The following is a 15,000-nucleotide window of genomic DNA, read 5'->3' on the forward strand; positions in this document are numbered from 1 at the left end:
AACTAACAGATCAGTTCTTTAGGATTTTTATACAAATGAAAAAAAAAACAAAAAAAACTTACCAGCTCCTTAGAAGTTAATCTTTGGTGGAACCGAGACACACGACCAAAAACTTCTTGACAATATCTATGCAACTCTTCAATCTCATCCTCAATAATCGCCGCGTCCATAGATTCGCTTTTCTGAATCAGATGTTCTCCAAACTCAATGAGTTTGTCTATCTTGTTGGTGTTCAGAGTAATCTGATGCTTGAAACCCTATAAACACAGATCAGATGTAAATGAGGATGGTCGTCGATGCAGATGAGCCCAGATTTATAGTTCACAAAAGAGCGTAACAAACAACAACTATAATTAACTGGATAGGCATCAAAACAAGAGGAAACGTTTTGTACAAAACGTCTGTGTACTTACCAGTAACTGTTGCTTCTTGTCCTCAATATCGCTCTCGGAGAAGTGCTCCACATTGGTGAGTTGCAAGTCCATCTCTGTGAGCCACACAATGATGCTGTCCCTGGTGTTCTCAAACTCTTCCCTTTGGCTTGTAAAGTGCTAAAAGAGTAGAAAAAGTGTTACTGTTGTGCCCTGTGGTTCTGATGTGTAGCAATTACACAAATGCACCAGTATTGTAATCCCGTGTTACAGCCGCAGAGATTGGGTGTCTAGTCGCGGGGACAAATCTATATCAATGCCACAATTCAGACTGGTTGTGGTGAGTTTTTCCTGCGAGATACTAGTTTCAGAAACAGGGTTTATTGAATACGGTCATTGCGTGCTTTGTGATCTGGTGTAATATTGTAGGCGGCTATTATTGGAGCGTGGACCAAAAATTAGACGTTAAAAGGACACTAAACACCTTTAGTGTTGCTATAGAATAACATAGCCAAGTCTTAAAAATGTTAAAACAATGAATATCTTGCTAGATGCAATTGCTTTCCATAGCCTTCCCCACACATTTCCGAGCAGCCAATCCAGGCTTGAGTCTGCAGACAAGTCTAGCCACAGTCATTAAATTAGTATAACGTGCATTGTTTTGTAGTTATCTGTTAAAACCAATTAGGGAAAGCAATGTAGTAGAGTTAACCTTGTCAACAGGTGCTTTTATATTTCTGACAATTAATTTTTTTTCCAGTTTTTAATAACTAAATTGCATGAAAAGGGGAAAAAATAAATAAGTACATTGCACAGCTCTTTTATTGCTCATAACTAAATATTTTACATAAAATCGCAGAGTGTTTATGGTCCATTTAATAAACTGATTTACAACTAACCATAATTGTCAATAATTAAGGGAGATCAGATAAACACTCATTAGGGTCATTAATTGTTATTACAACATATTAATAAAGAGGCAGTATTAAACACTAACAGCTAGATTTAGAGTTTTGTCGGTAACGACCCGCGTAGCTACCGCTGGCTTTTTTCTGGCCGCACCTTTTAAATAACTCTGGTATTGAGAGTTCACAGAATGGCTGCGTTAGGCTCCAAAAAAGGAGCGTAGAGCATATTTAATGCAACTTCAACTCTCGATACCAGAGCTGCTTACGGACGCGGCCAGCTTCAAAAACGAGCTCGTGCACGATTCCCCCATAGAAAACAATGGGGCTGTTTGAGCTGAAAAAAAACCTAACACCTGCAAAAAAGCCGCATTCAGCTCCTAACGCAGCCCCATTGTTTGCTATGGGGAAACACTTCCTACGTCTGCACCTAACACTCTAACATGTACCCCGAGTCTAAACACCCCTAACCTTACACTTATTAACCCCTAATCTGCCGCCCCGCTATCGCTGACCCCTGCATATTATTATTAACCCCTAATCTGCCGCTCCGTAAACCGCCGCTACTTACATTATCCCTATGTACCCCTAATCTGCTGCCCCTAACACCGCCGACCCCTATATTATATTTATTAACCCCTAATCTGCCCCCCACAACGTCGCCTCCACCTGCCTACACTTATTAACCCCTAATCTGCCGAGCGGACCGCACCGCTATTATAATAAAGTTATTAACCCCTAATCCGCCTCACTAACCCTATAATAAATAGTATTAACCCCTAATCTGCTGACTGGAGCTCACCGCTATTCTAATAAATGTATTAACCCCTAAAGGTAAGTCTAACCCTAACCCTAACACCCCCCTAAATTTAATATAATTTAAATCTAACGAAATAAATTAACTCTTATTAAATAAATTATTCCTATTTAAAGCTAAATACTTACCTGTAAAATAAATCCTAATATAGCTACAATATAAATTATAATTATATTATAGCTATTTTAGGATTAATATTTATTTTACAGGTAACTTTGTATTTATTTTAACCAGGTACAATAGCTATTAAATAGTTAAGAACTATTTAATAGCTAAAATAGTTAAAATAATTACAAAATTACCTGTAAAATAAATCCTAACCTAAGTTACAATTAAACCTAACACTACACTATCAATAAATAAATTAAATAAAATACCTACAATTACCTACAATTAAACCTAACACTACACTATCAATAAATTAATTAAATACAATATCTACAAATAAATACAATTAAATAAACTAACTAAAGTACAAAAAATAAAAAAGAACTAAGTTACAAAAAATAAAAAAATATTTACAAACATTAGAAAAATATTACAACAATTTTAAACTAATTACACCTACTCTAAGCCCCCTAATAAAATAACAAAGCCCCCCAAAATAAAAAAAAATGCCCTACCCTATCCTAAATTACAAAAGTTCAAAGCTCTTTTACCTTACCAGCCCTGAACAGGGCCCTTTGCGGGGCATGCCCCAAGAAATTCAGCTCTTTTGCCTGTAAAAAAACACATACAATACCCCCCCCAACATTACAACCCACCACCCACATACCCCTAATCTAACCCTAACCCCCCTTAAATAAACCTAACACTAAGCCCCTGAAGATCTTCCTACCTTGTCTTCACCTCACCGGGTATCACACCGATCCGTCCTGGCTCCGATATCTTCATCCAACCCAAGCGGGGGCTAGACATCCATCATTCGACGGCTGCAGAAGTCCAGAAGAGGGTCCAAAGTCTTCATCCTATCCGGGAAGAAGAGTAGATCCGGACCGGCAACCATCTTCTTCCAAGCGGCATCTTCTATCTTCATCCGATGAGGACCGGCTCCATCGTGAAGACCTCCAGCGCGGACCCATCTTCTTCCGACGACGTCCAACTGAAGAATGACGGTTCCTTTAAGGGACGTCATCCAAGATGGCGTCCCTCGAATTCCGATTGGCTGATAGGATTCTATCAGCCAATCGGAATTAAGGTAGGAAAATTCTGATTGGCTGATGGAATCAGCCAATCAGAATCAAGTTCAATCCGATTGGCTGATCCGATCAGCCAATCAGATTGAGCTCGCATTCTATTGGCTGATCGGAACAGCCAATAGAATGCGAGCTCAATCTGATTGGCTGATCGGATCAGCCAATCGGATTGAACTTGATTCTGATTGGCTGATTCCATCAGCCAATCAGAATTTTCCTACCTTAATTCCGATTGGCTGATAGAATCCTATCAGCCAATCGGAATTCGAGGGACGCCATCTTGGATGACGTCCCTTAAAGGAACCTTTCAGTTGGACGTCGTCGGAAGAAGATGGGTCCGCGCTGGAGGTCTTCACGATGGAGCCGGTACTCATCGGATGAAGATAGAAGATGCCGCTTGGAAGAAGATGGTTGCCGGTCCGGATCTACTCTTCTTCCCGGATAGGATGAAGACTTTGGACCCTCTTCTGGACTTCTTCAGCCGTCGGATGATGGATGTCTAGCCCCCGCTTGGGTTGGATGAAGATATCGGAGCCAGGACGGATCGGTGTGATACCCGGTGAGGTGAAGACAAGGTAGGAAGATCTTCAGGGGCTTAGTATTAGGTTTATTTAAGGGGGGTTTGGGTTAGATTAGGGGTATGTGGGTGGTGGGTTGTAATGTTGGGGGGGGGGTATTGTATGTGTTTTTTTTACAGGCAAAAGAGCTGAATTTCTTGGGGCATGCCCCGCAAAGGGCCCTGTTCAGGGCTGGTAAGGTAAAAGAGCTTTGAACTTTTGTAATTTAGAATAGGGTAGGGCATTTTTTTTATTTTGGGGGGCTTTGTTATTTTATTAGGGGGCTTAGAGTAGGTGTAATTAGTTTAAAATTGTTGTAATATTTTTCTAATGTTTGTAAATATTTTTTTATTTTTTGTAACTTAGTTCTTTTTTATTTTTTGTACTTTAGTTAGTTTATTTAATTGTATTTATTTGTAGATATTGTATTTAATTAATTTATTGATAGTGTAGTGTTAGGTTTAATTGTAGGTAATTGTAGGTATTTTATTTAATTTATTTATTGATAGTGTAGTGTTAGGTTTAATTGTAACTTAGGTTAGGATTTATTTTACAGGTAATTTTGTAATTATTTTAACTATTTTAGCTATTAAATAGTTCTTAACTATTTAATAGCTATTGTACCTGGTTAAAATAAATACAAAGTTACCTGTAAAATAAATATAAATCCTAAAATAGCTATAATATAATTATAATTTATATTGTAGCTATATTAGGGTTTATTTTACAGGTAAGTATTTAGATTTAAATAGGAATAATTTATTTAATAAGAGTTAATTTATTTCGTTAGATTTAAATTATATTTAACTTAGGGGGGTGTTAGGGTTAGGGTTAGACTTAGCTATAGGGGTTAATCCATTTATTACAGTAGCGGCGAGATTCGGTCGGCAGATTAGGGGTTAATAATTGAAGTTAGGTGTCGGCGATGTTAGGGAGGGCAGATTAGGGGTTAATACTATTTATTATAGGGTTATTGAGGCGGGAGTGAGGCGGATTAGGGGTTAATAACTTTATTATAGTAGCGGTGCGGTCTGCTCGGCAGATTAGGGGTCAATAAGTGTAGGCAGGTGGAGGCGACGTTGAGGGGGGCAGATTAGGGGTTAATAAATATAATATAGGGGTCGGCGGTGTTAGGGGCAGCAGATTAGGGGTACATAAGTATAACGTAGGTGGTGGTCGGCAGATTAGGGGTTAATTATTGTAGGTAGCTGGCGGCGACGTTGTGGGGGGCAGGTTAGGGGTTAATAAATATAATATAGGGGTCGGCGGTGTTAGGGGCAGCAGATTAGGGGTACATAAGTATAACGTAGGTGGCGGTCGGCAGATTAGGGGTTAAAAAAAATTAATCAAGTGGCGGCGATGTGGGGGGACCTCGGTTTAGGGGTACATAGGTAGTTTATGGGTGTTAGTGTACTTTAGAGCACAGTAGTTAAGAGCTTTATAAACCGGCGTTAGCCCAGAAAGCTCTTAACTACTGACTTTTTTCTGCGGCTGGAGTTTTGTCGTTAGATTTCTAACGCTCACTTCAGACACGACTCTAAATACCGGAGTTAGAAAGATCCCATTGAAAAGATAGGATACGCAATTGACGTAAGGGGATCTGCGGTATGGAAAAGTCGCGGCTGAAAAGTGAGCGTTAGACCCTTTCCTGACTGACTCCAAATACCGGCGGTAGCCTAAAACCAGCGTTAGGAGCCTCTAACGCTGGTTTTCACGGCTACCGCCAAACTCTAAATCTAGGCCTATATAAATACTAGACATAGATCATGCAGATGTATTGGTTTTAATGTATTAGTTGTTTAAATATTGAAGAAATTAGCATAACATTTTAGTCTACATAAAGTAATTTGTCTTGCTATGTTGTGCCTTAGTTTTCCCTTCTGAAAGGCTTTATCTTATCTCCTCTGCTGAGGACTATTACAGATATAAGTGAATCACAAGAGTCTTAAAGGTGTTTATATGTGCATAGTACTTATCAGTAATTAAATGGACATTAAACACTGTCCCTTTAATGCAGAAGGCCACATCTGTTACATGATGATTGGTATAAACCTTATAGATTACGTATACATAACTGACCTTTAGTCTGCGCAGAATGGCAGTGACTCTCCTCTGTAGCTGGTCCCAGCGCTGGTTACCCTCATGAACCATCTGCTTCAGTCGGCTGGCGGCATCTGTACGATTCTCACGCGCCAGTCGCCGATACTGCTTATTAATCAGCTCCAGCTGAGTCAAGCGTTCGTGAATTTGCCTCTGGAAAGCCTAGAAGTAAAACTAGTGTTGAGACGCTGATTCAGGGAGCGTATTTTTTTATCCACCACAATTTAAATCTCTTTAAAAGGGACCCATCGTGTATACATCTGCCAGGTGTTCTAGACTAATCTTACAGCATGGGTACGTGCAAGAGGCTGAGCAATGGCAAAGAATAATAATAACAGGACATGTAAACGACAAACCTCAAATTTCTTTTGTTCCTCTTTGGCGCACGTGTACAACACCTCCGAGGATTTAGGGGAAGCAGCAGTCTTTTCGGCAGAATCGAGCCATTCTTCAAATCGTGAATAGTCTTCCAGGAACTTCTGCCACAGGCGCCACGTTTCTTCAATCCTGAATATAAAACAATGAGCTAGATGTAAGTATATTGCAAAAATTATTCTATTTCAAATTAAAATACACTCATGCATATTTCATTTTTGACCTTTCTATCCCTTTAAGTGTGGATTGTAATACAATTCATTGTTAACAGTGGATATAAAAAGTCTACACACTCTTATGTAATTCCAGATTTTTTAAATGTAAAGACAGAAATAATAATAGTATTTCTACTGTAATGTTATCTTCCAACAAACAAAAATTCAGAGAAAAAAACCAAATAGCTAATTTTTAGAAACATTTTATATAAATAAAAAACCTACAACAACCTAACTAAATACGTCTGCATGAGTCAATATGGGGGCTCTAGCTGAGTTCGCATTTATCTATGAATGTGATTCTGATTAAACCCAGATTAAAGTCAACTGCTGCTGTAGGATTTGTTTGAATATTTGCGGTTGTATCCTGCCAGCCATGGTCCTCAAAGAGTTGTCAGAGAAACTGCAAGAGCTAATGCTTGAAAAGCACCAAAAAGAAAGAAATAAAAGAATACCAAAGGCACTGGATGTACCAAGAAGCTCTGTCAAATCCTTCATCAATAAGTGGAGGAAAAGGGGCACCACAGAGAAAGTACAAAGATCAGAACAATTCTCCAAAGTTGATAAGAGGACAAAGAGAAAAAACGTATCAGGAAGGCAACCAAGAGGCCAACACTAAAGGAGCTACAGGAAATTCTGGCAGTTAGTGGTAACGCCTTGCATGTGACCAGTCATATATCTTGTATTCTGCACATGTCTGGGTTATAGGTTAGGTTGGAAACCCTTTCTTACAAAAAGGAACATCCAAGCCCATCTAAATTATACCAAACAATTCATTCAGTCACCCCAAGCCATGTGGAAAAATGTGCGATGGTCTAATAAGACAAAGGTTGACCTTTTTTAGCCTAAATTATAAGATACATTTGGCGCAAAGCCAATAAAGCTCATCATCCAAGAGAGCTGAAGAGGAATTTCACATTCCAACATGACAATGACCCAAAGCACATGTCCAAGTCCACCAAGCCAAGGCTTCAGAAAAGTCAAAGTCTTGTAATGGCCCAGTCAGAGACCAGATCTCAATCTGTGGAATGACCTAAAGATAGCTGTACACAGGAGATACCCTCATAATTTGAAGGAACTTAAAATAAGATATTTTTTCTCTGGTTTTTTTTTTGCTTATTGAAAGGTTGCATCAAAGTTTAAACTAAGAATACCAAGAGAAAAAAGCAAATTTGATGATAAAAGTAAATTGTAAAGTTGATTAAAATTAAAAGTCCTATCTGAATAATGAAAGTTTAATTTATACTAGACTGTCCCTTTAATTGGCAGCATTCACAAACATTAATGTTAAATGTGGGACTGTGTAATTAAGCTTTATATAGTGATTATAACTATTACTTTTAGTTACCCTGGGGGGGGGGGGGGCTAAAAAAATTCTTGCACCAGGGCCCTCTGTTCATTAGGTCCACCACTGATCCTCACCTCATGCGCCGCTCCATGGACATATTGCAGATATTTCTCCATCGCTTGTCCAGACTCCGCGTTGTCTGCTGTATGGAATCACATTCTGTTTCGTTAGCGCACGCATCAGTGTCGTGGAGTAGACGCTCACAAACACTTAACACAGATGCAACACCCGCACTGTGAGACTCTATGTCCTTCTGCAAATCCTGCAACAGCAGGAAAAATCATGTTATAAATACAATGCAACTGACTTAAGCTACAAACGAGTATTTCTTTAAGAGATATGTAACTGATTATTTCACATCAGGCAAGTAAACAGTTTTGAAATTTTGCAAATCTAAATTTACATATTAATGCGCACTCTTGTCAGCCAACTTCGTTTTAAAAAAGTATAATTTATTTCCTAAATGAAGAAACCAAACTACTAAACAAGGTGCTAATAAAAAGTGTAAATAACTTGCCGTCTTCTCCCTACAGAACAAGCTCAGGATATCGCTGTATGCACATAAATCAATATGATTGAATGTTGTATTTTCTGAAAAATCACTGATATGATGTAATATTCACTAAACCAGAAGACTTTTTAAGGAAGATAGATGCCTTTACCACCTGAAAATTCTAACCTTGCTTCATAGCAAAATGGTCTGAACCATTGATGTGAGTGTAACACGCGCCCCGCTGGGTGTGTCCGCATCTCACAGACCAAAGATGGTGCAGTTTTCTGTTTAAATTCATGCATTAGTGAATTTGTGACAGGCATCTATAGGAGCGCACAAACACAACCCCTACTGATATTTTTGTATTTAATGACAAACACCTATGGGAGCGCTGAAACACACTACTGATATTTGTGTATACGGTGATAGACGTCTATCTAAATTTCTCCTCCCTGGTGAGATTATCTAACAAGTCTCATCAGGAATGTGAGGTCCTAAGAATTTTAAAGGCAAATTTTAGTCTGGGAGCTGTTTATCGCGCTGTGAGGAAGCAACACATTACTATATAATGCTGAACAAAATCCCAAAGATTGTGTGATTTTCTCAATACTGGTGAGATTTAGTGAATCTTGAATTTTTTTTTGCATTTGAATCACAGAAGGTTTGTGAATTTTGTGCTGTAAGATATTTCGGACCAGTCTCAGATATTAAATTCTACTTTATCTTATTTAAACGCTCATAACCCCCACCTGTTGCTCTGCCAGCTTTCTCTGTATTTCCTGATCATCACAGATGCTATAAATCACAGGTTTAGACAACTCTGACTCGATCCGCACCAGCCAGGTACGCAGGTTACTCATATTCTTGTCCAGTTGCTGGATAGTTACCAGCGTCTCCTTCAATTTCTTCACCCTGTGCAGAAAAGAAATGAACACAGAAAAATTATAATCCCAGGATTTAGTCAGATGTTTGCTTCTGAATTTAATTAGTTTCAGATTACCATCAAAATAAATTCTGGTTTATAGGTGTCAAAAAAGTTTGTTTTAGCCTCTCCGATATTACATGTAATCTTTAAATGAAAATCAAATATTAATCTATTTTTCTAAAACTGCACAAGCAATACAATGTCACCAAAATACTCCAGAGTTTTTGCTTTTGTTAAGATTCTTCTTAGTTTGGCGGTGAAAGCAAACATGACATCTCATTTATTCAGCACAATATTTGAAATCCAACCTTAAACACTTGGAATTAAACATATTAACATGAAAAAAAGAAAGTTGTGTTACAGTTATCACTTTCACTGCATCAATGTTTCAATAAATACGTCAAAGATTTCACCCACATGTGGAATGTAGAGCTCAGTAATGCTGTTTGCTTCCAGAAAGTTACATTTAACAGAACCAGATGGATAATTGGAAGGGACCATGTTAAACAATATTGTCGTCTCAAAACATTTCAGCTGGTTAATTCAAGAGGTCTTTAGGATAAGGACAATGTACTTTCTGTGAAGGGCGCAAATCTTATTTTAGTTACAGTATGAATTGACATAGTTACTGGAAGAATCTCTTAGCACTTATCCAGGTTCATAACTACCAATGAACAACCATCGGAAATGAGTAGTTAGCATTGACTATTGTCCGCTACAAGAATTAAGTTAGCAGATTTGCATGCTCTGAATGGGTCAGAAAATGTAAACACACACACGTATGCGTGCACACATACACACAAGTACGCTCACACACACACACACATACACGTACGCTCACACACACGTACGCTCAGACACATACACACACGTACGCTCAGACACACACGTACACCAGTCACACAGACACAAGTACGCTCAGACACAAGTAAGCTCACACACACACACACAAGTACACATACAAACACACTCACACACACAAGTATACGTACGCTCACACACACGCGTAAGCTCAGACACACACAAGTACGCTCACACAAGTACGCTCAGACACATACACACGTACGCTCAGACACACACACACGTACGGTCAAACAGACACACAAATGTACACTCACACAAACACAAGTACGCACACACACACACAAGTACACACATAAGCACAAGTACACAAACAAACACAGGTACACACATACACGCTCACACGTACGCACACACACACACAAGTACACATACAAACACACTCACACACGTACGCACACACACAAGTATACGTACGCTCACACACACGCGTAAGCTCAGACACACACACACACACAAGTACACTCACACAAGTACGCTCAGACACATACACACGTACGCTCAGACACACACACACGTACGGTCAAACAGACACACAAATGTACACTCACACAAACACAAGTACGCACACACACACACAAGTACACACATAAGCACAAGTACACAAACAAACACAGGTACACACATACACGCTCACACGTACGCACACACACGTACGCTCACACACACAAGTACGCTCAAACAGACACAAGTAAGCTCACACACCCACACGTACGCTCACACACCCACACACACAAGTATGCTCAGACACACACAAGTACACATACGCTCATACACACAAGTACGCTCACACACAAGTACGCTCAAACAGACACAAGTAAACTCACACACCCACACGTACGCTTACACACACACACAAGTACGCTCTGACACACACACACGAATGCTCAGACACACACACGCGAACGCTCAGACACACACACACAAGTACATTCAGACACACACAAGTACGCACACATGTGTACGCTCTCACACACATGTACGCTCTCACACACGCGTACGTATGCATGTACACAAAAAAGAATGGCAGTTACCATTAAATAATAGTTTGTACTGTGAAATAGAAATGCAATAGTGTAAACTGGATCCTAGGTAACAAAACATAGGTTATTCTAGCAGAGAAAGGGTTAAGGCTAACGTGTTGTGCGGAGATGTAGAACAGGTAAACAGAAGATGTGTGAGACTGTGAATTAGCAGCACAGAATTAGAGAGCTCGTCCAGTGTTAGAGCCATAAACAACAGCTTCTGCACACACACAGATTCCTTACCATAAATGCAGAGATGAATCCTGTCCTTAGATAAACTGAACTAAGATGGCTCCAGGATTTATTCTCAGATCCTGCATAGCCTCCAAATTGTGTAAAGACGGCAGAGGACTTAAAGGCCGAGGACTGCATGGAGCATCCTGGTATCACTAGCCCACCCCCCTCACTGTGACTGCAGAGCTAGCACGCTGCAGGAGGCAGACCCCACACTAATGTATCCTCACAGACAAACCTGACAAATCCCTCCCATCCCCCAGCCTCATTATTCATTGGTTTAGAAAACATGTCTGATCATAAAAAGACCCTTCCCCTAATATCTCCATAAAACACCTATGGAAGATGCAAGGAGAAAAAATTATACATCTGTAGCACCAATGAGAAATGATTATTTGTAATGTAAGGCATGCAGAATGATTAGATTATACCTGGAAGAACGGAGGCAAACGTATAGTTAGAATGAATGAAGGAATCGGCTCCTTCACCAGTGGATTTGTTTTGCTCTCTTCTGTTTGATCTTTAGTGCTTTTTGATCTAGGAGAACACCTGCTGTGTATTTTCTTTAGCAACAAAAAAAGCACTTTGTTATTGGCTTTGAGCATAATGAAGTTTAACGTCCTTAATCCCAGCTGCTTGAGGGCTACAAACTCTGGGCAACTTTTTACTGCAGAGACGCTCAGATGCTAAGGTATTGGTGATGCTATAAAATACCGAAATATTCATTCAAACAGACACAAACTACAGGTTAGACAACTGGGGCATCTTTACAGTAGATATAAAAAAACTTTTTTTCTATAAATATTATTTATTATCTAGAGAAGCCTGAATTTTACTGCTGTAGTAGAAAGTGCCAGGGGGCCACACGTCAAGCTCTCTGTGAGTTATATACCCCCATACCATATCTTTTATACCTAGTGAGAGTTTCATTAACACTCATCACAGCCAGACCACAAACTTATTTCAGCTTAAAGGGACACTCAGGTCAAATTCAATTTTCATGATTCAGATACAGCATGTAATTTTGAACAACTTTCCAATTTACTTCCATTAAAAAAAAAAAAGTGCACAGTCTTTTATATTTACACTTTTTGATTCACCAGCTCCTACTGAGCATGTGCAAGAATTCACAGACTTTACGTATATGCATTTGTGATTGGCTGATGGCTGTCACATGGTACGTGTATGCATTTGTGATTGGCTGATTGCTATCACATGGTACAGGGGGAGTGGAAATATACATAACTTTGAAATTTGTTAGAAAAAAATCAAGGGCGCGATCCGATATAGATCGTAGTTTGCGGCGCAAGCGAGGGAACCCGCGTCGCCCGCAGTTTCAGCTCGCAACTCGAGCTATCCCATATACGGCGCCGTCAGATGCTAAAGTGCCGTAAGTCTGACAAACCAGCGATGTCCAGAAATCTGCGCAAGTACAAATTTCTGGCGTCGCCAGTGACTTACGGCACGTTAGAAACTGCCGGCGCCTACAAAACCTGACTAAAGTCTAAATCACCCGCACTGTCTAACACGCCGCACTAACATAGCCAGACACGTCTAACCCTCTATCCGCTATCCCCCCTCACTATCCTAACAATAAAATATGTATTAACCCCTAAACCGCCGCTCCCAAACCCCGCCGCAACCTAATAAAGTTATTAACCCCTAAACCGACGCCAGCTATATTAAATCTATAACCCCCTAAAGTGAGCCCCTACCCCGCCGCTATCTATTTTAAAATTATTAACCCCTAATCTAATCCCCCTACACCGCCGCCAGCTATATTAACAATATTAACCCTAATTATATTAGGGTTAATATAGTTAATATAATTATTATATTATATATATTAACCCTAATTATATTAGGGTTAATATAGTTAATATCGTTATTATAATATATATATATTAAGTATAACAACCCTATCTAACTCTAACGTCCCTAACTAAACTCTTATTAAAATAAATCTAATATTAATATTATTAATTAAAATATTCCTATTTAAATCTAAATACTTACCTATAAAATAAACCCTAAGATAGCTACAATATAATTAATAATTACATTATAGCTATGTTAGGGTTTATATTTATTTTACAGGTAAATTGTTAATTATTTTAACTAGGTATAATAGCTATTAAATAGTTATTAACTATTTAATAGCTACCTAGTTAAAATAATTACACAATTACCTGTAAAATAAATCCTAACCTAAGTTACAAATACACCTACACTATCAATAAATTAAATAAACTACAAATATTTATCTAAAAATACAATTAAATAAACTAAACTAAATTACAAAAAATAAAAAAAAGATTACAAGATTTTTAAGCTAATTACACCTATTCTAAGCCCCCTAATAAAATAATAAAGCCCCCCAAAATAAAAAAATTCCCTACCCTATTCTAAATTAAAAAAAGTTCAAAGCTCTTTTACCTTACCAGCCCTTAAAAGGGCCTTTTGTGGGGGCATGCCCCAAAGAAAACTGCTCTTTTGCCTGAAAAAAAACACACAATACCAGACCCAACATTACAACCCACCACCCACATACCCCTAATCTAACCCAAACCCCCCTTAAATAAACCTAACACTACCCCCTGAAGATTATTAATTACATTGTAGCTATCTTAGAGTTTATTTTATAGGTAAGTATTTAGATTTAAATAGGAATATTTTAGTTTATAATATGAATTAGATTTATTTAATAAGAATTTAGTTAGGGGTGTTAGGGTTAGATAGAGTTAATATAGTTTATATAAATACTATAGTAACTATATTAACCCTAATATAATTAGGGTTAATATAGTTAATATATATAATGTAATAACTATATTAACTATAATATAGTTAGGGTTAATATAGATAATATAGCTGGCGGCGGGGTAGGTAGATTAAATTAGGGGTTAATAATTTTAATATAGATGGCGGCGGTGTAAGGGGTTCACATTAGGGGATAGATCAGTTAGATGGTGGCGGTTTTAGGGGTTCACATTAGGGGATAGATCAGTTAGATGGTGGCGGTTTTAGGGGCTCACAGTAGGGGGTTAGCTTATGTAGATGGCGGCGGTTTAGGGGTTAAATACTTTATTAGGGATTGCGGCGGGGGATCGCGGTTGACAGGGAGATAGACATTGCGCATGCGTTAGGTGTTAGGTTTATTTAGCAGCCAGTTTAGGGAGTTACGGGGCTCCAATAGTCAGCGTAAGGCTTCTTACGGCTGCTTTTTGTGGCAAGGTGAAAATGGAGTAAGATTTCTCCATTTTCGCCACGTAAGTCCTTACGCTGTATATTGGAAACCAAACTGCGCGGGTTTGGTATACCTGCCTATAGCCCAAAAAACTACGGGCGACGGCAGAAATATACGCGCGTAACTTCTAGGTTATGCCGTATATAGGATACCAAACCCGCGCAAATATTGGTGTCGCAACGATTTTTATCGGATCGACCCCCAACTACTCATTTGAAATTCAGTGTAAATGCTATTGTATTGTCTTGTTATCTTGCATTTGTTGATTATGCAGATCCACTGTGTTTACTGGTCCTTGAAAAAGACATTGTACTGTACAATGCAATACTTG

At 38.8% G+C, this 15,000-nt stretch overlaps 1 protein-coding gene across 1 annotated transcript in view; it reads right to left on the reverse strand.

Annotated features, from left to right (window-relative positions):
- Nucleotides 1-15,000, reverse strand: part of SYNE2 (spectrin repeat containing nuclear envelope protein 2) — a 799,180-nt gene that overhangs the window by 32,746 nt on the left and 751,434 nt on the right. The window contains exons 98-103 of the mRNA XM_053697281.1: nucleotides 9,127-9,289; nucleotides 7,959-8,146; nucleotides 6,303-6,453; nucleotides 5,926-6,108; nucleotides 414-551; nucleotides 63-257 (exon numbers count right to left, since the gene is read on the reverse strand). Of these exons, the coding sequence (XP_053553256.1) occupies nucleotides 63-257; nucleotides 414-551; nucleotides 5,926-6,108; nucleotides 6,303-6,453; nucleotides 7,959-8,146; nucleotides 9,127-9,289 (1,018 nt within the window). The remainder of the gene's footprint in view (nucleotides 1-62; nucleotides 258-413; nucleotides 552-5,925; nucleotides 6,109-6,302; nucleotides 6,454-7,958; nucleotides 8,147-9,126; nucleotides 9,290-15,000) is intronic.

The sequence above is a fragment of the Bombina bombina genome, chromosome 1 (assembly GCF_027579735.1).
Source record: "Bombina bombina isolate aBomBom1 chromosome 1, aBomBom1.pri, whole genome shotgun sequence".
NCBI lineage: Eukaryota > Metazoa > Chordata > Amphibia > Anura > Bombinatoridae > Bombina > Bombina bombina.